At 42.4% G+C, this 24,979-nt stretch overlaps 1 protein-coding gene and 1 long non-coding RNA gene across 2 annotated transcripts in view; one reads left to right on the forward strand and one right to left on the reverse strand.

Moving 5' to 3' along the window:
• Positions 1 to 12,201, forward strand: part of CD47 (CD47 molecule) — a 636,578-nt gene extending 624,377 nt beyond the window's left edge. Inside the window, exons 9-10 of the mRNA XM_088668118.1 lie at positions 3,468 to 3,492; positions 12,047 to 12,201. Coding sequence (XP_088524244.1) covers positions 3,468 to 3,492; positions 12,047 to 12,057 — 36 coding nt within the window. The 3' untranslated portion in view covers positions 12,058 to 12,201. The remainder of the gene's footprint in view (positions 1 to 3,467; positions 3,493 to 12,046) is intronic.
• LOC148685988 (uncharacterized) overlaps positions 4,271 to 24,979 on the reverse strand; it is a 29,280-nt gene continuing 8,571 nt past the window's right edge. Inside the window, exon 3 of the long non-coding RNA XR_015949649.1 lies at positions 4,271 to 5,268. This is a non-coding gene — a long non-coding RNA (uncharacterized LOC148685988). The remainder of the gene's footprint in view (positions 5,269 to 24,979) is intronic.

Genomic DNA, 24,979 nt, shown 5'->3' on the forward strand with positions numbered 1-24,979 from the left:
ACCTGAGATGCTACGTCAGCCAGCGGCAAACGGACTGGGTGGATCGCTTGCCACTAGCAGAATTTGCCTACAACAATGCAGTGCACGTCTCCACAGGGGTGTCGCCCTTTAAGGCCAATTACGGGCGCGACCTCAGATCTTTCCCAGAGAGGGAGAGGGAGGAGGAGGAGGAGGGCCCACAGGCTGAGGATTGGGCAGAGGAACTGGAGACGGTGCACCAGCAGCTCAGAGAACACTTGGAGAGGGCCAAGGAAGCGTACAAAAAGGGGGCAGATCGCCACAGGCGACAAGGGGAGGTCATCAGGGTGGGGGACAAGGTGTGGTTGTCCTCGGAGGGCCTTCCCACCAGAGGGAGGTGCAAAAAGCTGGCACCCAAATGGCTGGGCCCCTTCACGGTCACGCAACAGGTCAACCCGGTGGCATACAGGCTGGCACTGCCAGAGGACATGAGGGTGCATCCAGTGTTTCATAGATCGCTGCTGTCGCCGTACAGGGAAAGCAGCAGGCTCCGAGACAGCGAACAAACCCCCGAGGGAGGGGGGGAGAGGGAAAGCAGGGAGCAACTCAATGAGGCCACGGCCATCCTGGATTCAAGGTGGGGGGTGGGGGGCCTGGAGTACCTCATGGCATGGGAGGATGCTCCACCGTCCCAGAATGAATGGGTTCCCGCCACTCAAATACAGGAGGAATTCTTGGTGGAAGAATTTCACGCCCTCTTTCCCCACAGACCCAAGCCCTGGCACATGGAAAGGGAGGGGGAGGAGGAGGAGGCACGGGAGAACAGCTCACCATGGCGCTGGGAAGCGGAGTTTGAGGAACCAGAGGATGAGGTATGGGTGTCGCCAAGATCCACCCAGTCAGAGGAAGGAGCAGATTGGCAAAACATTTTTACCCCCACCAGCTCTGACGCCACGGACTTTTTGGGATTCCCGTCCTCCCAGGCGGAAGGGGGGGGCTCGCAGGACTGGGGGGAGGTGTTCACACCAACGGGCTCGGAGAGCACCGAGTTTTTAGGCTTCCAGTCGTCACCGACACATGGGGGGGGCCTGGGGAGGGGTGAAGGAGAGCTTGGGAGGGGGGTGGATGTGAGGGACAGGGGATATCGCGAAGTCCCTCCCCTCCTGAGTTCAAGCCCGTCCCCGAGCAAAGGGGAAAGCAGGGAGAGTTCCGATTCCAGTGGGGAAGCAGGAAGTCGTGTCCGAGGCTCAGGCAAGGTAGAGGAGCCAGGGTCCCAGGTGGGACAGGAAGGGGCAAGTAAGGGGGGAAGACCCATCCCCCCAACTCCAGAATTACGCAGGAAGAGGAGGGGCAAGAGGATGGGTCTGCCAAAGCTTTTGTGTTGGAGAAAGACGCGCCAAAAGCCATTAGGAGGTTCTGAAACCGACTGACAACATCGCTCCGTGTAAATAGCAATGACTTGAGCACTGTAAATACGCAGCACCAATAAAAGAATAAAATGCAGAGCTGCGTAGCGTCGTTACTCTGAAGTAGTCCACTCCGGCCACTGTGACAACACCAAATTGGGAGGGGTGGCTAACACCCCAGAGGACAGGATCACACTTCAGAATGACCTTAACAGATTAGACAACTGGGCCAAAGCAAACAAGATGAATTTTAACAAGGAGAAATGTAAAGTACTACACTTGGGCAAAAAAAAAAAAAATGAAAGGCACAAATACAGGATGGGAGACACCTGGCTTGAGAGCAGTACATGTGAAAAGGATCTAGGAGTCTTGGTAGACCACAAACTTGACATGAGTCAGCAGTGTGATGCAGCAGCTAAAAAAGCCAATGCAATTCTGGGCTGCATCAATAGGAGTATAGCATCTAGATCAAGGGAAGTACCACTGTATTCTGCTCTGGTCAGACCTCACCTGGAGTACTGTGTCCAGTTCTGGGCACCACAGTTCAAGAAGGATACTGATAAGCTGGAACGTGTCCAGAAGAGGGCAACCAAAATGGTCAAAGGCCTGGAAACTATGCCTTATGAGGAACGGCTTAGGGAGCTGGGTATGTTTAGCCTGGAGAAGAGAAGGTTAAGGGGTGATATGAAAGCCATGTTCAAATATATAAAAGGATGCCATATAGAGGAGGGAGAAAGGTTGTTTTCTGCTGCTCCAGAGAAGCGGACACGGAGCAACGGATTCAAACTACAAGAAAGAAAATTCCACCTAAACATTAGGAAGAACTTCATGACAGTAAGAGCTGTTCGGCAGTGGAATTTGCTGCCAAGGAGTGTGGTGGAGTCTTCTTCTTTGGAGGTCTTTAAGCAGAGGCTTGACAGCCATCTGTCAGGGATGCTTTGATGGTGTTTCCTGCTTGGCAGGGGGTTGGACTGGATGGCCCTTGTGGTCTCTTCCAACTCTATGATTCTATGATTCTATGATTCTATGAAACATGTGTCAATTAAATACCAAAATGTCAGATGCAATATACAAAAGAATGTAATTGAATGTATATATGTGCCTAGTGATCAGAACATTGCAGATGTGATGACAAAACCGCTAACAAGTGTCAAGAATGAACAAATGTGTAAAAGTTTGGGTTTGTTTAACAAAGTGTGTTGAAAGAAACTTTGCATATGCTCAGGAACTAATTGCTCTGATGATCAGATGTGAGGGGGTGTTGAGTTTTTTTTTACTGTGTGAGTACGTGCATCTGGTCACATAGCAATTAAGAGCTGGCAACATGCCCAGAAGAGTGATTCAGCAATCTCCAGGGCTGGATAATCTGCCTAGTGATAGACCCTAAGCAACAGCAAAGTGATTGGTGGAAAAAACCCTTAAAGACTGAGGGTGAATATGTGCTGTGTGTGGAGAGTTGGTGGTGTGTTTCTGATGTGGTTATTGTGTTGTAGAGAGATAGAGAGAAGTACTGATCTATGTACTGTTTGTTGTTTTGTTCCTGTAAATAAAGCTGTAAATAGTTACACAGTACTAGTGGCAGTGAGTTCCTGTGTTCCTGCAACTTGCCTTCATCCTGCAACCAAGAAGTTTCCGCAGTGCCTGCGCTACTCTGCTGAGTTCAACTGGTATAGTTGGTATTTACGCCAGGTTCAGCCTTGCCGGTCTTTAACAGGTTAAGTGTACACTCATCATTCCACTGGGATCTACACTCCATGTATTCTTTCTCTCTTGTCCAAATCAGCTCCTCTGGGAGCTAAGGGACTAGCAATCTTGCAGTTTTGGGGAGAGGGGATGAGGCTATGAGCCAACCTGTGGGACACATTTTCTCTCTGCTCTTGACTACATGTTGTCATTACCGGCCCTAAAGCTAACAACCTGCCATTAACCTAATTAATGTTCTGCTGTTTCTTGTATTTGTTTTGTAGAATTATTAATTATTGTATTTGTCAATTAGAGTCATTTAATTTGGGAGATCCAAGCTAGACATGTAGACATTTATATTTATATTTATATTTACACACACACATACATATACACATATATATTTTAAATATTTTACAGATAGCTGTTGGAGAACTACGTAAGGGTAGGTAGTAATTGAAATTTTGAACCATATTCAGGGACTTGGTTTTTGTTCCAGTTCAAAAATTAGCTGTATAAAAAAATGTATACAAGATAATGAAAAAATATTCCTGAACTTAAATTATTGGTTGTTCATAGATCTCTTATGGGTATTAGAAAATAGTTTATGGCTCTGTAATTCTTGGCTTATCTGGACATTTTCAAAGTTCAGGTGGCCGTTTTAGGATAAATACCACTTTGATCTTAGAAATTCATTTGCCAAAAGGAATTAGTTCCTGAATGAAATATTTGTTCCTTCTGAAAAGTAGATATGAGCTATCTTTTGCATGGGGTTCACATGTTTCTGGGATAGTGCTTAGCAAAACTTTGGGTTTTGGGGTTGCTGTTTTTTTGTCTTTTTGCCTTTTGGTTTCAGATTTCCTCATTTGATCCAACGGGTATTGGGGGGAAATCCCACTGAATGCTGATGTAAAATCCAGAAAAAGGCCTATTACATGGAATTCTTGCATGTCTAAAATTACTATAGATTTTAACACTGTTTCTACTAAACTGCTGTTTACTCCTTGCTTCTCTAACTACTAACGTTTTGCTTGGTTTTGCAAAGATGCGAAAGGAGTGATGTTAGAATGATGGCAAGTTTTGCCTGTATTTAGTAGCTTTGCTTTCAGTGGGGCTATGGGATTTTTCCATTGTTTTGACCCCCCCCCCCTTTCATGAAACAGGAGGCGCATTTCAAAGCATTAGTGCTTCTAGTTATTAGTTTTTTTAAAATTCATCTTTATTCATTTTTCACATAAAAGAAACCATTCAAAAATACAAAATATAAAAAGAAGAAAAAGAAAAAAGAAAAAGAGAAAAACCCATAACCAAACAAAAATGCATAAAAAAGAAGAAACAAAAATTTCTAGTATTCTTATCACATTATCATATCATTTAGACTCCCCCGGTTCCCCCCCCCATTGGTTCCCCATTTCGAGATCCTTATAGAACAGTTTTCACATAATACCAATTATTTTCCCATTAATTAAAATTACCTCTCTGATTATATCCTTTCACTTTTATCTATTCACTCAATTCTTATATACATACATTCTAGTTAATTACTTCCCCAACTTAAATTTTCATCAGAAAAGAATTCTCTTTTAATACTCATTCTTCCCTCCTTCTCCTGGACCCAGATAATCCAGAAAAACCAGCAAATTCCATAGTTCATACCAGTGTCAGACTTTCCCCATCAATCCAGCCTTTAACCACATGAATGACTTTTTAACCCACCCCCACCCTCACTGCAAACTTCCCACAATATTTTGTGAGTTCAGCATGTTGTTTCCCCATTTTTCTTGTTGCTTCCCAGCACCCTCCTCTCATCCCAGTTTGCCAGTGGTTTCCCCGCGCTCCCTCTCACTGGGAGTGCAAGGGTCCTCTCTGGTTCTCGATTGAGGGGTTCTTTAATTAAGTCCTGAATCAGACCCACATCTCTCACATGTGGGACATTTTGCCATCCTTCTTCCTCCTCTTCTTTGTAACTTTTAAATTTTTCTTGAGTGTCCTTATTGTCTATCATTTGTACTTCCTCCTGTATTGTCTCAGAGCTGATCTGTCCTCTTTCCTCGTCTTTTTCTTCATCATTACATGGCACCTCCAGTCTTTTTTAAATTTGATTCCATTGCGTATTGTTCTTGTTCAGCTCCTCTTTAATGTACAAAAGTTACAGAAAGATCTTTTGGTAGTAGAAATCCTGTGATGGTGTTGGAACTTCCATCGTCCTTGGTCTTAGGTCCTGTGGGAAACAGCAGATAATAAAACCGGATGTGGCAGGAATCAAATTACATAGTAGAAACCATTTTAAGTCCCGTCCTGGCTATTCCATTAAATCCAAGTAAACCATATCATCTCTTCGTAATATCCACAAATTTTGAGTCCATTCACTGATCTCTCCAGAAACCAAGGTCCGGTCTCCTGGAGGGTTTCAAAGTCTTATTTCTGACGAATTGGTTGTTCCTCTCCCTTCCCTTGTCAGAGATCAAGTTACTGTATTTTAAAATGCCCAATGTGGGAGACCGACTTCCATTTTTTTAAGATCTCCCACGTGGAGTTCTTTTTCCAATCCTTTAATTTATGGAAGGCATCCACTGCTAACTGCCTGAGGGATCAGGGCTTCGTTTCGGAAGGTGATGAAAATGCCCAAGATGGCTCCCGCAACTACCACTCCGCTAACTCTCGAGAGGTCACAGGCTTCTCGGGTAGCGGAGGAGTCGCGTTAAGGAGCTCTGCCGGGCCAAAATGCCCCCGGGAAGCACAACCCGGGGTTTCTGGGGGTCCGCGCACCCACGCGGGATTCCCCCCACACACGCGAAAGCCAGAAGCCTCGGAGCTCGAGGCTTCTGCGCCCTCTCGCCAGCGCAGCAGACCGGAAGTCGCTTCTAGTTATTAGTTTTTCTAGTAAGACACAAACCTTGAATATTTCATCAAAAATAGTCCCTGAGGCCCAGTTTTTCTAGCTATGAATTGGTGTGTGTGCGGGTGTCTCCAAATAGTGGTGTTTATCGTCACTTTAAAGCCATTGGCAAACTTCCTTATTTCCCGAATCTTTACAGATTTTAGTTTTGCAGCTGTGGCTCCATAAACCCACTTGCTGCATCAAATGGCCCTGACCCCTTATTAAACCAGGCAGGGGGCTTTGCAGTCCACAGATTGCCCTCCCAGAATTTCTGTCAACTGCTGAGGCCCAGAATGCAATGCAATGGAGAACAGTGATAGAAAGGAGCTTCTTCCTTCTCCAAAGCCAACAATAATATGAAGCAACTCTCCTTCTACATCTTCCCTCCCCAGCCCTTTGGCAAATGCAGATGACTAGGGAAGGAGTCAGCAGTGGGCACAAATAATGGCTGGCTACTGAGCCAGGGTAAAACTTGTAGATCTCTGTTTGCCCCCCTTGAGAGGCTCACAGCCTTGTAGCAAATAAGGCAGTTCAGAAATAGAACATTTACTAATGGCAAACATATTATCTGAGTGTGGAACTTGTGTTCCCAAAATTATGACACCCCCACACCAGACGGAGGTTATCAGCAGGCCCAAGGTTTGCAACAGTAGGGGAGGGAGAGAGAGAGAGAGAGGGAGGGAGAGAGAGAGAGAGAGAGAACCTGAAAGGGGAGAAGAGGGGAATGAGACAGAAACAGTCCAATGAGTACAAAGCATGCTAAATGGTTAAAGTATATTGAGGGAGCTGTGGAGGAATTGGATTGGAACATCTTGAAAGAAGGTAGGACTGACTGGAATACTGAGGGAGGACCTTCTACTATGCAAGGTTTGCTGCAGATTCCACTTGGCTGCGAATGGTCTACAGGCAAAGTTGCCAGGCACACACAGCGTCAGGGGGAAGAGTTTCCTGCAACATTGCTTAGCTGGTGGTCAGGAACCCTGACCATGAACACCCCTCCCCACTGCAACATTTTGAATTGCCACTTTATTACTGTTTTTTTTTTTTAAAAAAAAATACATTCCTTCCTTTGTAAATAAAGGTAAAATAGTATTGGTGGTGGATGTGATCATTCTGTTAGACTAATGGTTACTAAAAATACTACAATTTCCCAATTTTGTTAATAATCCGCAGGGAATTGAGTGGGGTGGGGGGAAATGTTCATGTTTTATGTACTTCATTAATCTCTGGCTTGCTATTCAGTTCAGTGGTTTCTGTTTAAACTAAATCCATTTCATGGAAATCAAGATTAATTAATCTAGGACTGCAACTGAACTTGCAAGTCATTCAAGCAATTCATCAATGAGATAATCATGAGTGTTTAATCTGTTTGTTCCAACTGTTTGTGCATCTTCTTAACACTAGATTGAATGAGAAAGTAAGTAAAATTCATTAAACCCCACTTGTACTGTGTTAAAGAGTCGATGGGGATACTTGAAGTGTAAAATAAGAGGACATTATTATTCAATTTATATCCTACCTTTTTTGCAAGGAGCTCAAGGTTCCCCCCTCCCCATTTCTTCACAGCAACCCTTTGATGTAGGCTAGGCTGAAATACTCAGTCTGGACTTGTGACTGCCCTCTTCATTCTCTCTCGTCAGTGCTTTGTCTGTCTTTATATTGCCTTCAGTCAGAAAACAGTTCAACCACACAAAAATTATGCTCTGTAATCCCAACGTCTTGTTGATTTTTAACTAAGAAGATCTGCCACAGTTTGACCTTTTTGGTTCCACTACCCTGTCTTAAGAAGCTGGTCTCCAATGTCCACTGACATCATGGAAAGCCTTGCAAGGCATATAGTCACCCCTTTTATTAATTGTGTTAGCATAACTCTTTCTTGTTACGCTAACTGAAGAAAACCTTTTATGTTCCAGGTCTCTGTTAGAAGTAAACTGCCAATCTTTTTGTCTCATTCAGAACTATTTACAAATCAAACCCTTTTTATAACAGAACAGCATTCATTCACATAACCTGGTCATGTCACTGTTTCTCCACATGGACATTCAAACCTGCCTTGTACTGACATTTCATTTGCACATAACAGTAAGCCATGGTAAATTAAACTACAGTTTATTAAGCCGTAGTTTGACCATCCAAACCCTGCCAACCACCTAAACTATTGTTTGTTTGGTATCAGCACACTACAGTCTAAAGCCATGATTTATTGTTGGCTTGTGAAACTTAGTTTGTGTTAATTATGGCTTGGTGTAGTCACAAGCCCAACACCCTTCTTTAACTCTGGTTTGTTTAGCCACCCCACCCAACATGTTTGCTAAGCTACAAAGGAATAGCTAGAAACCACTAGATCTTTACAGAACACCGTAGAGAGCCCCTCACAGTCAGAGCCAGATGGGCCAAACACATCATGCTAAGCCATAATTTGTTTAACAAACCGGCTTCCGGTTTCACTCGTGGGGGAAAATGGCTGACCCCTTTTCCACCTCTCCGACCTTCATGGGGAATTTGGCGGCTGCTAGGGGAGTAATAGCAGTCTCCCCACCCCCCGGGTTTTGACGGGGGCACTGGCCCATGGATGCCCCCTAACCCACCCTGACTCTTTGAGGGGTGGGGGGGCCTGGGCCGAGCACCCATGGGGGCCGGAACTCCCGGAGGCCACCCTGTGTGAGCGAGATCTCCATGATTAAAGAGGATAATTGGAATTAAATTCATGGACATGCTTCAAAAGAAGGGGGAGAAGATACTGCCAAGGAATTTTCAGAAGAAAGATTGATTGGGACGGAACGAAAAGGGAAGTGAATTTTTTATTTTTTTAATACTTTAAGAGGCACTTACCACCTTCCCGGACGGACTGCCCTGGTATTTGGAACAAATGAGAAATGGAAACGACCTGTGTGATTATCGGACTTTATATAATTAGAGGATTGCTATTTAGTATGTTTTTAGAAGCTGTTTGCGTAAAGCTGTTAGAGGAAAAACCTCCCCAATCGGATAAGTTGTTGGAGTGTGCCTGGAGTTGTTGGGTGGATTTACGAGGTGTGATGCACATTGAATTTGAACAGCGGTCTGAAGCAAAGTGCAGCTAAAGGGCAAGGAGAGCCATAAATCTGCTAAGAGACTGTGCATAATTTGAACTGGCTGGGCCTTGCCTGATAAAGCTGTAATTTTGTGATAGATGGACAGTTTAAGAAGCCTGAGAAGAAGGTGGAAAACGATCTGAGTCATGCAAGATGGCGCTTGTTTGCGCTCGACGGCCGACGCAGCAGGAGAGGCACTCCAGATAAAGAGAGATTTATGGGGAGGTCGGACTGGATAAAATTCACACAGGAGAATGAATATGCGTTAAATCTCGTTTGATGTTTATCTCAGCAGCTGTGGCAAAATTGAAAGAAAGAAAACATCTAGAGGGATTGTGGGAAAATATCGGGATTATTATGGACTTTGAGTGACTGTTGGAAAAGATCGGGACTATTATAGACTGCGAGTTTGAAGATTTGGACATTAGAATAAAGACGGCAGTGCAGACAGTTATCTAGAATCCCCAGATTTTGAAGCATGGGAAGCCAAACAATTTGATGATTTGGCATAACATTTGGTTCAGTTGATATGTATTTGTATAATTTGAAATAATGGAAATAATTGATGTGATATAATTGTGTTTTAATTGGAAAAATTAAAAAATAGATTTTAAAAAATAAAATATTTTGTTTAACAAACCATGGCTCTCCAGGGTGTCCTGTAAAGATCTTTTGCATAATTGGAGATGCAAAGGGTTGAACTTGGGACCTTCTACATTCAGTCTTACACTTCAAATAATAATAATAATAATAATAATAATAATAATAATAATAATAATATATTTATACCCCGCCCATCTGGCTGGGTTTCCCCAGCCACTCTGGGCGGCTTCCAACAGAAAAATTAAACATTAAAAGCCTCCCTAAACAGGGCTGCCTTCAGATGTCTTCTAAAAGTCTGGTAGTTGTTTTTCTCTTTGACAGATGGGAGGGCGTTCCACAGGGTGGGCGCCACTACCGAGAAGGCCCTCTGCCTAGTTCCCTGTAACTTGGCTTCTCGCAACGAGGGAACCGCCAGCAGGCCATCAGTGCTGAACACTCATCCCCCCACCACATTCTGAACATGGCCCAGGAGGAAAGAGCGGAACCACTGTATAACAGTGCCCCCAGCTCCCAGCCCCTCTAGACGGTCCAGAATGATGTTATGCTCGATGGTGTCAAAAGCCGCTGAGAGATCCAGCAGGATCAGCTCTCACCTTTGTCCCTAGCCCACCGGAGATCATTAACCAGTGCAACCAAGGCAGTTTCAGTCCCATGATGAGGCCTGAATCCTGACTGGAAGGGATCCAAATGGCCTGCTGCTTCCAGGCGTGCCTGGAATTGTTCAGCAACCACTCGGGTTCGGGAAGCGGGTTCGGGAAGGCTCCCTCACGGAGAGAAGCATTCACTAACCCATGAAGCCCATCACCCAGCCCTTCCTGGCTAGCTTTCATTAGCCAGGATGGGCAAGGAACAAGGAGACAGGTGCTTGGTTTCACTCGTCCAAGCAGCCTGTCCACATCCTTGGAGGTAACAGATTGGAATTGATCCCATGCAACTTGACTAGACAGACCTCTAGTACTCCCCCACCCCGGCCCTGCTCCCATGGTGGAGTCTACCTCTTCCTGAATCTGAGCAACTTTATCTGCAAAAAAATTTGCAAAATCGTTGTAGGAGATCATGTGGCCCAGACTGGGCCCCAATGGAGCAGGTGGTTCCACTAAGCTGCGAACCACCTGAAAAAGTCTCCTGCTGCTGTTTTCTGCAGATGCAATAGAGGTGGTGAAGAAGGTCTTATTCGCCATCGCTACCGCCACTTGGTAGGCTCGACATTGAGCTCCTACCCGTGTCCGGTCAGATTCAGAATGAGTTATCCGCCACCGGCACTCTAGCCATCTCAGCGATTGTTTCATCGCCCTCAGATCTGTGGAAAACCACAGGGCTGTCTGGGCTGCATGCAATCCGAGAGGGCGCTTTGGAGCCAAGCAGTCAATAGCCCTAGTTAACTCCACATTCCAGCGGGCCACCAGGGAATCGGCTGAAAGGCCATCAACATGGGATAAAGCATCCCCTACCACTCTGGAAACAATTTGGATCCATTAAGTGGTGGGGGCGGACCATCCGAATATGTTCCACCTCCCTACATTTGCACATCCTTGAATAGATTTGTAGAACTAAAATAGCTGCAAAAACCAACTGATGCTGATCTTTCAGGTACCTTGGGTTACATACGCTTCAGGTTACATACGCTTCAGGTTACAGACTCCACTAACCCAGAAATAGTACCTCGCATTAAGAACTTTGCTTCAGGATGAGAACAGAAATTGTGCTCTGGCGACGTGGTGGCAGCGGGAGGCCCCATTAGCTAAATATGCTGTATTGTTTTAATATTCAATTGGGAGCCGCCCAGAGTGGCTGGGGAGACTCGGCCAGATGGGTGGGGTATAAATAATAAATTACCAAATATTCCAGCGTATAGGACAACTGGGCATATAAGATGACCCCCAACTTTTCCAGGTAAAATATAGAGTTTGGGATATACTCATCGTATAATAAATACGACCCGGCATATAATACGACCCCTGACTTTTGAAAAGATTTTCCTAGTCTTATATGCAGAAATATACAGTATTATTATTGTTGTTTTGTTGTTGTTTAGTTGTTTAGTCATGTCTGACTCTTCGTGACCCCATGGACCATAGCACGCCAGGCACTCCTGTCTTCCACTGCCTCCTGCAGTTTGGTCAAACTCATGTTCGTAGCTTCGAGAACACTGTCCAACCATCTCATCCTCTGTCGTCCCCTTCTCCTAGTGCCCTCAATCTTTCCCAACATTAAAGTGGTGTCTCAGGTTAAGAACAGTTTCAGGTTATGAACGGACCTCCGGAACAAATTAGGTTTTTAACCTGAGGTACCACTGTATAGCGAATGACTATTATTGCTATCTCAAGCAACCCTACCTTAAGTTCTGAAGGCATTTACTAAATTTATCAGATTTAACTGTTTGTTTTTAAAGTGCCCCTAATTTCAGATAATAATTTTGTGATTTATTTCCCCCTTCCCAGCAAAGAAGTAAAGCAATCTGGCAAAGGACATGGAAACAAGTCGAGAAAGACTTTTGTTGATACACCGTGGCCTTGATGATGCACTACTCAAAGAAAATGAAAATCGGGAAATTAGTTGTTTTGCATGTGTGAAAAGTGCTGTAATGACTTATGGCATAACTTTATAGTCACAGGAGTTGTAGTAAAGTTTAAAAGAGTAACTTTTTTCTTTCTCTCCTTTTGGGGTAGATGAGGGAAAGAATACAAAAGACTCCCTCTCCCTCTCTCTCTCTCTTTACCCACCGTTTTGTGTCTCTTTAGTGCTGCATTTCTTTTCATAAAGACCAGACTTCATGAAACATAACAGTGTTTGGCACATTACAGCCTTTCTGTCCTGGGCCAATTTCTGTGATGCTATACAGCAGGCATGGCCAACAGGTCAATCGCGATCTACTGGTAGATCCCAAGGACGTTTCTGGTCGATCGCCGGTAGATTGTGGGTTCCTTAGTGACCACCAGCCTAAAAGAAAAGAAAGAGCTCTCCCCCTAAAAAAACCCCTCAATAACTCTTGTCCCTCCCCCACAAAAAGCTCAATAACCATAGGCAATTGCAGGGAGAGCTCCTTCCCTCTTCCAGATACAGAGCTTATGTGTGACTGTGTTAGTGCATTGCACAGAATGGCTGGATTGCTCCCCGTCTCTCTTGCCTGCCTAGAGCTCCCCGGCTCCTCCTCCCTCATGCCGGCAGAGAGGGAGGGGTGTGCGTGAGTTTGCGTGCCTGCGTGGGATGGCTCCACTTTCCTCAGCAAGTAACAGGACCCAAGTGAGTAGCTGGAGGAAAGTGGGAGCCGCGACTCAGAGCCACTAGGAGCCAGATAGCAAAAGAGAGAGAGAGACACTCTAGCAGCTGGCTCCCAGCTGGGGGGTGGGGAGGGGAGAGAGAGGTGGATGGATGCTGCTAGCTGGCACCCAGCTGGGGGGTGGGGGGGGGAGAGAGAGAGATAGAGGTGGATGGCTGATCTTACAATCAAAATTTTTGATCACTTTCCTAATATGCAGGGCCATCTGGGAAAAAATCCTGACTTTGTTTTTCAAACAGAGAAGTATGTGGTTGAAATTGGTTCTGTTATTCTGGAGTTAGTAAAAAGATTTGGCGACTTTGAAAAAATTGAATTAATTGTAGCATACATGTCATTTCCATTCCATTCTGATTTGAACATTTTAAAAATTGCTGTCATTATCAGTACAAGTTACTCATTGTGCAAAATATCTCTTGAAAATTAGATATTAACTCTGAAAAATGACATTTTTCTGAGGACCCGTGCAGAAGAAGAATCATTTTGGAAGTTTGTGCTCAGACAGAAATTTCCAAATTTGAGAAGATGCAGTGAAATTTTACACTCATGTTTTGGTTCTACTTTTTTGTGTGAAGCTGCATTTTCATATTTAGAAATGACAAAGAGTAAGCAACGTTCAAACATGACAGATGAGCACCTTAAGGATTCCCTGAAGCTGGCCCTGACACAGTACTCACCTGATATCGAACAGTTGGTTACCAAAATGGTGGTGCAGGTGTCACACTAACAATGGATGAAGGCATGTATTTGTTAAGAAATCTTGATAGGTTAATGCAGTGTTTCCAAACCTTGTGCCTCCAGCTGTTTTCGGACTACAATTTCCATCATTCCTGACCACTGGTCTTGCTAGCTAGGGATGATGGGAATTGTAGTCTCAAAACATCTGGAGGCACAAGGTTGGGAAACACTGGATTAATGGAGTGGGTAAAGGAGTTTGTGCGGCGTACCAAAAGTTTCTGTTGTCCCCCGTAAGAAAAGTATTTGGGCAGTGCTCCCCCCAAAAGGTTACCAAATCTGGTCACCCCCCCCTTTCCTTCTCCCTAAAAGAAGCTCAACAACTTTGAGCCAAACCCCCCAAAATGGGGGTAGATCACCTCCAGATTTTAATTCTGAAAGCAGATCACAGTCTCTTGGGAGTTGGCCACCCCTGCTATACAGGAACTACTTCTTATGTGAACTAGCACTCCTGGCCTCAAAACTCGGGAGCAGTGTTGAAGGAAGGGAAGCAGAAGAGTTGCTCATGAGCACGCAGTTCTCACTCTTTTTAAACTATTTTTTTTTTACTTTTTGTACATATAACTGTTCAATGCTAATGTGTTTGCTCGACCTTTCACAACACAGTTGTCCCTCAAGTGTGTTGAACTCCAATTCCCCATCAGCACCAGCCACACAGCCATGCTGGATGTAGCTGATAGGAGTCACATTCCAAAACATCTGGAGGGGTACCGGGTTGGTGAAGGCTGATTTATATTACAAAATTAACGTTTATTTCCTGGTAGCCTGCAACATGGCCAGTACCGGCCCTATATTTAGAAGAGGTTGAGCTTAAGCTAGCATTGCTATTATTGCAGGGTCACAGACAATAAATCTTGGTATTGCATGATAAACAATGCTATTTTTTCCATCTTGCTTTTACACACTGACCTATTTCCCATTACACAAAATAGTGGCCAAGTGCAATGACCTGGGTATGCAAGCTCCCAGGGAGGAGATGATAGCTTCCTTGCTCTTCCTGTTAGTATTCCTGCTGTATATACTGTAATTCTTTGTGTGCTTTGGTGATCAGTATTATATTCAAAGTAACTTTCTCTTTTTTCCTATTCTTTAATTAAAATGCTCTTTAAAATTAAGGACTGAGTAATAATAATAATAATAATAATAATAATAATTTATTTATACCCTGCCCATCTGGCTGGGTTTCCCCAGCCACTCTGGGCGGCTTCCAACAGAAACATTAAATACACTAATTTCTTAAACATTAAAAACCTCCCTAAACAAGGCTGCCTTCAGATGTCTTCTAAAAATCTGGTAGCTGTTTTCCTTTTTGACATCTGATGGGAGGGCATTTCACAGGGCAGGCGCCACCACCGAGAAAGCCCTCTGCCTGGTTCCCTGCAACTTGGATTCTCGCAATGAGGGAACCGCCAGAAGGCCCTTGGAGCTGGACCTCAGTGTCCGGGCAGAATGATGGGGGTGGAGACGCTCCTTTAGGTATACTGGACTGAGGCCGTTTAGGGCTTTAAAGGTCAGCACCAACACTTTGAACTGTGCTCGGAAACGTACTTTCAGCTTTCGTGGCACATATCCCAATTTCTACACTGCTGGATGTACTAGTCCTTTAATGTTCATGAAGCTGAGAATCATCCCACAACACTTATGCTAATTAAATCCTATTTCTTTTCCATCTCCTGCAGTTGCCAGAAACTTATGCGCAGAAACAGGAGTTGTTCTTTTATGGGGTTGCCAGCTGTAGCGATCAGCTTAAAAATTAGCCAGGTTGTAGAGGGTTAATCTTAATAGAACTCTGAGAACCCAGGGGGGAGGGCTCTGGGGGAGTATAAAAACCCCACCCCTGGAGTCAGTGAGTAGTTGAAGTCAGTTGAGTTGTTGAGTTGGTGTGGAGTTAGGAGTTGGTTGGTTATTCGCAGAGAGAGCTGGTTTAATATTGAGGTGGATAAGAGATAGTGATTATAGGCAGATAGGATACAGAGCTGTGTGATTTGTTACAAATATTTATTTAGTTGACTTTAGCGGTAATAGGCCGGTAATTTATATTTAGAGGTAATAGGCCGGTATAGGAACCATCTGTAATTTGGGACATCTAAGATTTGTACTGCAACCATTAAGCTTATGTACACAATAAATCATCTTGTTTTATTTTACCTTATCCTGGTCTGAGGTGTGTGAGTGTCTGAAGGTATTTATTTTGTCATTGGCACATCATCAATAGACCGTGAAACGTCCGGGGGTGATGTGCAGGTCAGAGTGACCGCGACATAAACTGGTGGTAGCGGTGGGATAGATAGATTGATCGATATAAGTGAGGCATAAATTGGTGGCAGCGTCGCGTTTCGAATCCAACACCCACACGCCTAGTTATTTGAGAGACTGACAATTTTGAGTTTTCTGACAGAAAGTGTCAGGAATAAAGAAAGATTGAAAGTACTAGAAATTAAGTAAGAGCCTACAATCCAGTGAGAAAGGAAGGGCATACACCTGGAAGGGGAGAGGGTTAATTCTGAGAGAAATTAACTGGCCCTAGGGTGCGGTGCAGAGTTCCTAATTGCTGAGAGATTGTAGAGGAGACAGACTTACTTTAATTTCAAAACTATTTTGGCTGAGAGGTTTTTATTTGGAGAGGTTGATAAAGTACGCTGGAAAAGGTTAAAAGGGAATCTTAGGCGTGACTTTACACCTAATTTTGGAAAACCCAGCCGGAAGAAATAGTTTTAAAGAGACAATCTTTTATTTCAACCAACTTTATTAAACAACCAACAAATAATAAAAAATATGCCACCGAAGAAAAGTAAACCAGCTATGAGGGAAACCTCTGTTGAAAGAACCCAGGAGGAAAATGGGTCTTTACAAATTGAAGAGTCTAGAGTTGAAACAGTTAGTGAAACCCCATCTGAGGGGAGGGTTCCACAAATGTCTGAGGAATTTGAGAGGTGGAAATTAGAGAAGGAATATCAGTTGAGAGAAACAGAAATGAGATTACAAGCTGAGAGAAGAGAAAAAGAAATGACTTTTGAGAGGGAAAGAGAAGAAAGACAATTAAGAGAAAGAGAAACAGAAATGAGATTACAAGCTGAAGAAAGAGAAAGAGAGAGAACTGAGAGAGAGAGAAATGCAATTTCAACTGGAATTGAAAAAATTAGAATTAACAGCACAGGAAAACCAGAACAACAGTAATAATACACTTGCGCAAACTACTAGTAAGGTAGATTTGAAGCGTTTTCCTGAATATAAGGACAGGGATAGTCCTGAGGCATTCATAATTTCTTTTGAGAGGGCATGTGAAGATTTTAAAATTAAAGATGAGAAAATGTCAATCCTGAGAGCTAGAAGTGGGGCTCCAACTGATATTTATTCACAAATGCCCTTGGAACAGTCCAAAGATTTTGGTTCTTTTAAACAACTAGTTTTTTCGAGGTTTGGGATTACCTCAGAACATTTAAGACAACAGTTTAGGAGCGCCAGTAAATTGCGTGAGGAGACTTTCGCCCAGCTGGGGGCTAAGTTAACAAATTATTTAAACAAATGGTTGGAACAAGAGGGTGCAGATTCTGTGGAGAAAATTAAAGAAGTTATTGCCTTAGAGCAGTTTTATGACACCATCAATACTCATTTAAAATTTCTCATTAAGGAAAAGAGACCTGCAACGATACTAGAAGCTGCTAGATTGGGGGATGAGATTAATGAAATACGAGATCACGCCTATGATGGTCCAAGAAATAAAGAAAAACATTGGGGAGAGTTAAATAAAAATAAAAAGCCAAATTCACCAACAAAATTTACCTCGGAATTGGTAAAGAAAAATTTCCCCTCAGGACCAAATACGACATCCACCATATCGGGGGCAGCTGAGGAAAAATGTATAAAAAGTGGTGGGGGTGAAAAGCCCAAAATCATTTGTTGGGGATGTGGTCGCAAAGGGCACCGGCAAGCCTTTTGTAGAAATGAGCCAGGAAAACATAAGATATATAATAGCAGGTCTCTCAAGCAGACATATTGTGTCAGAGCCTTGGAGTCGACCTCTGCTGAAGCTGAAGTTGCCACGGCAATGCCACACACGGATAGGCCTCAACCAGGGGAGACAGTACCCATAGCTAGAGTGATGGAATGTTACCTTATTCAGAGAGATGAGATTTTATTAAATCGAACAGGGGAAGAAATATGGATTGAGGGTCAACATTTTATAGCTCTGAAAGATTTGTGCTCGCGGGTGACTGTATTGCACTCTCAGGTTGTCGATAAAAACGCTTATATCCCAGGAAAAACAATCACGCTGAAGGGAATCTCCTTAACTCCTGCAACCTTGCCAGTAGCTTCGGTACAGCTAAGATTTAAAAATTGGTCAGGCCAATGGCAAGTGGCTGTGTCACCAGAAATCCCAGCAGCAGCGTTAATCGGTTGGGATCTTATTGAACATGTACAGAGTGCAAAGGTGATAACTAGAGCACCAAGCCAGCAACAGTTACCCAGCATTGACACAGTTGCTGAGAGAAATTCTGAAACAGTTTTAATTCCTTTAGTTTCTAATCAACCCTCAAAGTTTGCTGAGAGCCAAAAGGCTGATACAAGTTTACAGTCTTGTTTTGAGGCAGCTGCAAATAATAAGGAATTAACGCCTGAAAGCCCTGAGAAGTTGGGCTTGAGCAAGAGACTTTTAGATAAGGAAGTCCAAGCTACACAAGCCAGGGAAGGAAAAGAAATGTTTATAGAACCTGTGATTGCGAACCAAACCCTTAGTTTGGCTAAAAAGCAAAAGGAAGACACTGAGGGGCTGCTACATGATTCATTGTTAATGCAAATTACTCAGAACCCAGAAGGGATCATTAGCCCACCAAGTACTTTAGGGGATACGTTTACTAAGACCAGTGATGCGAAGGAAAACAACTTACTTTATCAAGGCTGGGGGAAAGTAGATAAAACTAGTCTGAGTCAAGTTGCAGTAAAAGGGCATGAAGAAGTTAAAGTGGGGGAAGAAAAAGATTCCAAGTTAGAGAGTGATCCTTGTCTCTCACGACCCACACAAGAGCTTCCTAATGTAGCCCAATCTCCAAAAAGTTGTATGGGCGGAGCTTCCGGCGAGCTGCGGACATCAAAGGAAGTGCGAGATAGCCCCTCGGGGAATCTCGAGCTTAACGGAGCGCTTTGAAGTCACGCAAAGGCTCTGCGGACTTCTAAAACCTCAGGGGGGGTTACCCTGAGGGTCGTGGCACCCAGCAGTGCCCAGCGTGCTCTCCTACACCTGGTTTTTCTAGGTTTTTATAACCTGGGAACCGGGCGTGGGATTGAGCTGCGGGCGCGAAAGGGGAGAGACCACTGGCTCCGTTAAGCGCAGTCTCTGGCTTCCGATGGTAAGCAGCAAGTTCTCTTAAATTATAAATAATCCGTGTCAAAAGACGGAGGAGATAATTGGCTATTGATTAGAAATCGGATTTGTGAAGCTGTGGGGCGCAAAAACGGGGCCCGTCCCAGCAGCGGGAGAAAATGGCGCAGTAAGAAAATCGGAGGAGCTGAGCTATGGAAAGTGAAACTGCCTGCCTGCGGAGTGAGTTTTGCAGAAGCCCTTGTTTATTTTGTAACAAGGCAAGTTTTGAGGGGTGAAAAGAATTACCTAAAGACTCTATATTGATACTTTGTCTCTATCTTGGTGGTGGATCTGCAAGTGATCTAGATACTTTGTATTATCTGCGCTCTAGCCCAGAAAATACGATCGGCTTTGAGTTGCCTGAAAGCTGTTTTAACATCGCTGCAGCACTGAAGGAGGGGGAGGAGAAGGCTGACTTTTAAAACAATTACGAGTAGAGTATTTCCACACTAACTTTGAGCTCTGAAGGGGGGGCTGATCTTGGATTGAGCCATCAAGAGGCTGAAGAGGGGGATTTACAGCTTTAGAAATGCAGATCTGGGGTCTTTACTCTCCCTAATTAGATACTGTGTATAATCTGTGCTCTAGCCTAGAAAATACGATCGGCTTTGAGTTGCCTGAAAGCTGTTTTAACATTGCTGCAGCACTGAAGGAGGGGGAGGAGAAGGCTGACTTCTAAAACAATTATGAGTAGAGTATTTTCACACTAACTTTGAGCTCTGAAGGGGGGGCCGATCTTGGATTGAGCCATCAAGAGGCTGAAGAGGGGGATTTACAGCTTTAGAAATGCAGATCTGGGGTCTTTACTCTCCCTAATTAGATACTGTGTATTATCTGTGCTCTAGCCCAGAAAATACGATCGGTTTTGAGTTGCCTGAAAGCTGTTTTAACATCGCTGCAGCACTGAAGGAGGGGGAGGAGAAGGCTGACTTCTAAAACAATTATGAGTAGAGTATTTCTACACTAACTTTGAGCTCTGAAGGGGGGGCCGATCTTGGATTGAGCCATCAAGAGGCTGAAGAGAGGGATTTACAGCTTTAGAAATGCAGATCTGGGGTCTTTACTCTCCCTAATTGGATTAAGCCTGCAAGTGGCTGAAGCTTTTAACTTGTTTTGGGTCGCATTGGATTCTATATGTGGATTAAGCCTGCAAGTGGCTGAAGAGTTGCGGGACTTGGCTTCTTTGTTTTAGGTCTTTGAAATTAAAGGTGAACTCAATTGAGTAAGAAGCGGAAGGGAGCTTATTAAGGAGGGACTGAGTTAAGGGGAATTGCAATCTGTAATCCTTCTATGTACTGAGAGTGGAAAAGTATTGAAAGAGGACTGAGAATTGAGAGTATACCACCCAGTGGTGGAGAAGGGAATATACATACTCAGGAGTTGGGACAAAGTATAGTGCCATCTGGGGGTAAATTGGGTATTGCAGGAACTTGGGATTTTGAGCAGTACCCTTTAGTGGTGAGAAGGGGGATTTTCTTTGTCTTTTTTTTGTTTGTTTGTTTGTTTTTGTTTCCCTCCTGAATAAAAATGGCAGGTAAAGAGGAAAAGAAGCCGGCAAGCACACCGAAAGACAGAAGAGGCTCTAAACAAGAAGAAGTTAAAGATCTAGAAGCTTTATGGCAAAAAATTAAAGATGAATTTAAACATAGTGAACAGCGAATGGATAAGAAATTGGGAGAGATTGACAAGAAGATTGAAGGAGCGGTGGGAGAGCTTTCGACTCAGATAAAAGATCTGTCAGTGAGATCCAAAACAATGGAAGATTCAATTAAGAAGACACAAAAAGAAGTAAAAGAGGTTAAAAAGGAAACGGATAAAGTGAAAGACAAAGTGAAAAAACTGGATAAGGCACATGAACAAATGCTTGACAATTCAGCATTGATAGAAATGAAACAAAGACAGTTGAATTTGAAATTGAGGGGTATTCCTGAAGAAACGGGAGAAGATATCAAATCGAGAATAATTGCTGAATTGGCAAAATGGATGGGAAAAACAGATGAAGAAGTGAGTCAGACAATTGTAAATGTGTTTAGAATTAAGGTGAAATCAGCAAAGGCCAAAGCAAGGAAAGCACCTGGTGATTGTGTGGTGATATTCAATACAATGGAGATGAAAAATGAGATTTTAAGACTGAGTTTCACCAACAAGCTAATCATCAGTGGCAAGCCTATAATTGTGTTTAAAGAGATACCAGGAAGATTTTTGAAAAAACGCGATAATTATAAAGCAATGGTGGCCTTGCTTAAGAAAAATGGAATTCAACATAGATGGGAATACCCCGAGGGAATGATGTTTCATTATAAGGAGAAGAGACATGTGCTGACAAGTATACAGGATATCGGAAAATTCTTGAGGAAGTACGAAATTTTTTTGGGAGAGTTGGACCCAGAACTGGCTGTTCTAGCAGAACTAACAGCGGAAGAGGAAGAAGACCCAAGACCACAAAGAAGGAGGAGAAAGAGAAGAGAGGAAGAAGAAGAAAAGGCAGAGGAAGAAGACCAAGATCAAGAGAAAGAAGAGGAATCAGAGAGAGAGGAAGAAGAAGAAGAAGATAAGGATTTAAATAAAGAACCCGACCAAGTTTAGGAAAATAATTTTTTGTTCTTCCTGATAGTAGGAAGTAAAATGGCATTGAAGATACATTCCTGGAACGTGAATGGCTTGAATAATAAGATTAAAAGGAATAAAATTGATCATGTTTTGAAGAAGAAGAATTTGGATATAATTTGTCTTCAGGAAACACATGTGGCAAAAAAACATAGTTATATTCTTAAAAATAAAAGGTTGGGTAAAGAGTTTATAAATTCGATGGAAAAGAAAAAGAGAGGAGTGGTCTTGTATATAAAGGAGAAATTAGATCCGAAATTGATTTTTAAAGATGAAGAAGGAAGAATAATCGCGGCTCAAATATCGATTGAGGGAGAAAAAATGTTAGTGGTGGGAATCTATGCACCGAATGAAAATAAAGCTGAATTCTACAAGAATCTGGAGGAAAGGCTGACTGAATATATGGATCAAAAGATAATGCTTATGGGCGATTTTAATGGAGTGACAGTGCCAGAATTGGATAGGACCAAGAAAAGGAAGAATGAAGGTAAATTACCAAAATCCTTTTTTGAACTAGTAGAAAACCTGGGTCTAGTGGATATTTGGAGACTGAGGCACCCTACAACTAAACAATTTACATTCTTCTCAGAACCAAATCAGAGTTCGGGAAGGATAGATAACATGTGGATCTCCAAGGAACTAGTGCCCAGGGTGAGTAAAACAGAGATAATACCACGTACACTGTCAGACCATAATTCTATATTCATGGAATTGAAAAGCAAAGACCAAAAGTCCTTCAGGTGGAGAATGAAGGAAGATCTATTTGATGATAAAGAGGTGGTCTCGAAAGCTAAGAAGACCCTGAAAGACTACTTTCATTGGAATTTACACAAAGATACCGGACTGGATATGGTATGGGATGCAAGTAAAGCAGTGATGAGAGGCTTTCTAATACAGCAAAACAGTTTTCTGAAACGAAAGAAAGAAAGGAAGAAAGAAGAAATTTTGAAATGTCTCATGGAAAATGAGAAGAACCTGATTGATAAACCCGAGAATCAGCAAATAAAGAATAATATAAAGATGTTACAGACACAATTCTCCATGTTGATCAATCAGGAGATTGAGTGGAAAATAAAACAAATGAGACAAAGAAATTTCGAATCGGCGAATAAAACAGGAAAACTGTTGGCTTGGCAGTTAAGGAAACGTCAAAATCAGAACATAATAACTAAGATTAAAACAGAGGGAGGAGTGACGGAAGATCCAAAGGAGATTAAGAAAACCTTTCAAAAATTCTATAAGGATTTGTATTGCAAAAAGAAAGAAGATGAGAAGAAGATCAGTGAGTATCTAGGAAAATATGGCTTGAAACCAATTCCAGAAGAAGAGAGGAAGAAGCTAAATAACAGGATAACGACACAAGAATTACAACAAGCAATAGGGAGAATGAAACAAGGTAAAGCTCCAGGACCAGATGGTTTAACGGCGAAATATTATAAAGTACTGAATGAACTGTTGGTTCCAGTTTTAGAGGAAATGATGAATGATATTCTGTTGGGGGGAAAGATCCCAAATACATGGAAAGAGGCATACATAACATTGATCCCAAAGCCGGATACGGATGGCTTAGAAGTTAAAAATTATAGACCAATCTCATTATTGAATAATGATTACAAACTTTTCGCAGATATAATGTCCAAGAGATTGAAAGAAGTTTTAAATCAAATAATACATAAGGATCAGGCTGGTTTTCTTCCTGGTAGACAGTTAAAGGATAATGTAAGACACATAATAGATGTAATAGAATATCTGGAGACCAAGATAGATAAACCAGCTGTTTTGATGTTTGTAGATGCTGAGAAAGCTTTTGACAATATATCTTGGCAATTCATGAAGAGGAATTTGGAATCAATGGTTGGGAAGAATACATTCGTGAATGGGATCGAGGCGATTTATTCAGAGCAAAAGGCAAGATTGATAATTAATAACACCCTAACAGAATATTTTGAAATCACAAAAGGAACTAGACAGGGCTGCCCTTTATCACCGTTATTGTTCATCATGGTCCTGGAAATATTATTGATCAGATTAAGAGACCTATCTACAATTAGAGGTATTAAGGTAGGTGCAAAGCAATTTAAAGTGAAAGCCTTCGCAGATGATTTAGTTTTAACATTGGAAAATCCAAAGGAAAGTGTTGCAGAAGCTATAGAAGTAATGGAGAAATTTGGTCAATTGGCAAGATTCAAATTAAATAGACAAAAAACCAAGGTTATGGCAATGAATATGACGAAAGAAGAAAAACAGGAATTACAGTTAAAACATGGACTCGACGTGGCTAAAAAGGTAAAATATCTGGGAATATGGATGACAGCAAAGAATATTAATCTTTATAGTGATAATTACGAACAAGTATGGAAGGAAATAAAGAAAGACATGGAAAGATGGACTAATATGAAAATGTCATTCTTAGGAAGAATCGCAACAATAAAGATGAATGTATTACCTAAGATGTTATTCCTATTTCAAACTATACCTGTGGTTAAAGGTACGAGGCAATTCCAAGAGTGGCAAAAGATTTTATCAAGATTTGTCTGGCAGGGGAAAAAACCTAGAATAAAACATAAAATTTTGGTAGATAAGAAAGAAAGAGGTGGATTCGCCCTGCCAGACTTGAGACTTTATTATGAAGCGTCTTGTATCTGTTGGATAAAAGAATGGATAACTCTAGAGAATACGGACTTGTTAGATTTGGAAGGTTTTAACAATAGATTTGGATGGCATGCATATTTATGTTATGACAAAAAGAAATCACATACCGGGTTTACGAATCATGTGATAAGAAGATCTCTGTACGAGGTGTGGGAAAGAAATAAAAGGCTGTTAGAGACTAAAACACCCTGGTGGGTCTCACCAGCAGAGGTATTAACAGTTAAGAAAGTAAATATGGAGAAGAGGCGGGCCACGCATGAGGAAATCTTGACGAAAACTGAAAAAGGATGGAGTTTAAAACCTTTTGAGGACATTAAAGGAGTGTTAACAGGATGGATAGAATACCATCAAATAAATGATGTGCTTAAAGAAGATAGAAAAATAGGTTTTGAGGATAAAAGATCCAAATTTCGAATAGAAGTGCTAGAAGGCAAAACAAAGCTTTTGGCAAAGATGTACGATTTGTTGTTGGAGTGGTATACAAAAGATGAGTTGACAAAAGAAGTGATGATTAAATGGGCAAAAGATTTGGGGCATAATATTGAATATGATGCGTGGTTGAAATTATGGAATCAAACTTTAAGATTTACAGCAAATGTATATAAGATGATGTACAGATGGTATTTAACTCCAGTTAAATTAGCTAAAATGTATAGAATGAGTGACAAAAGTTGCTGGAAATGTAAAGAGAAAGATGGTGAATTTTATCATATGTGGTGGACATGCGAAAAAGTTAAAAGA

This window comes from Zootoca vivipara, chromosome 4 (genome assembly GCF_965207765.1).
Source record: "Zootoca vivipara chromosome 4, rZooViv2.hap1.1, whole genome shotgun sequence".
In the NCBI taxonomy this organism is placed as follows: Eukaryota; Metazoa; Chordata; class Lepidosauria; order Squamata; family Lacertidae; genus Zootoca; species Zootoca vivipara.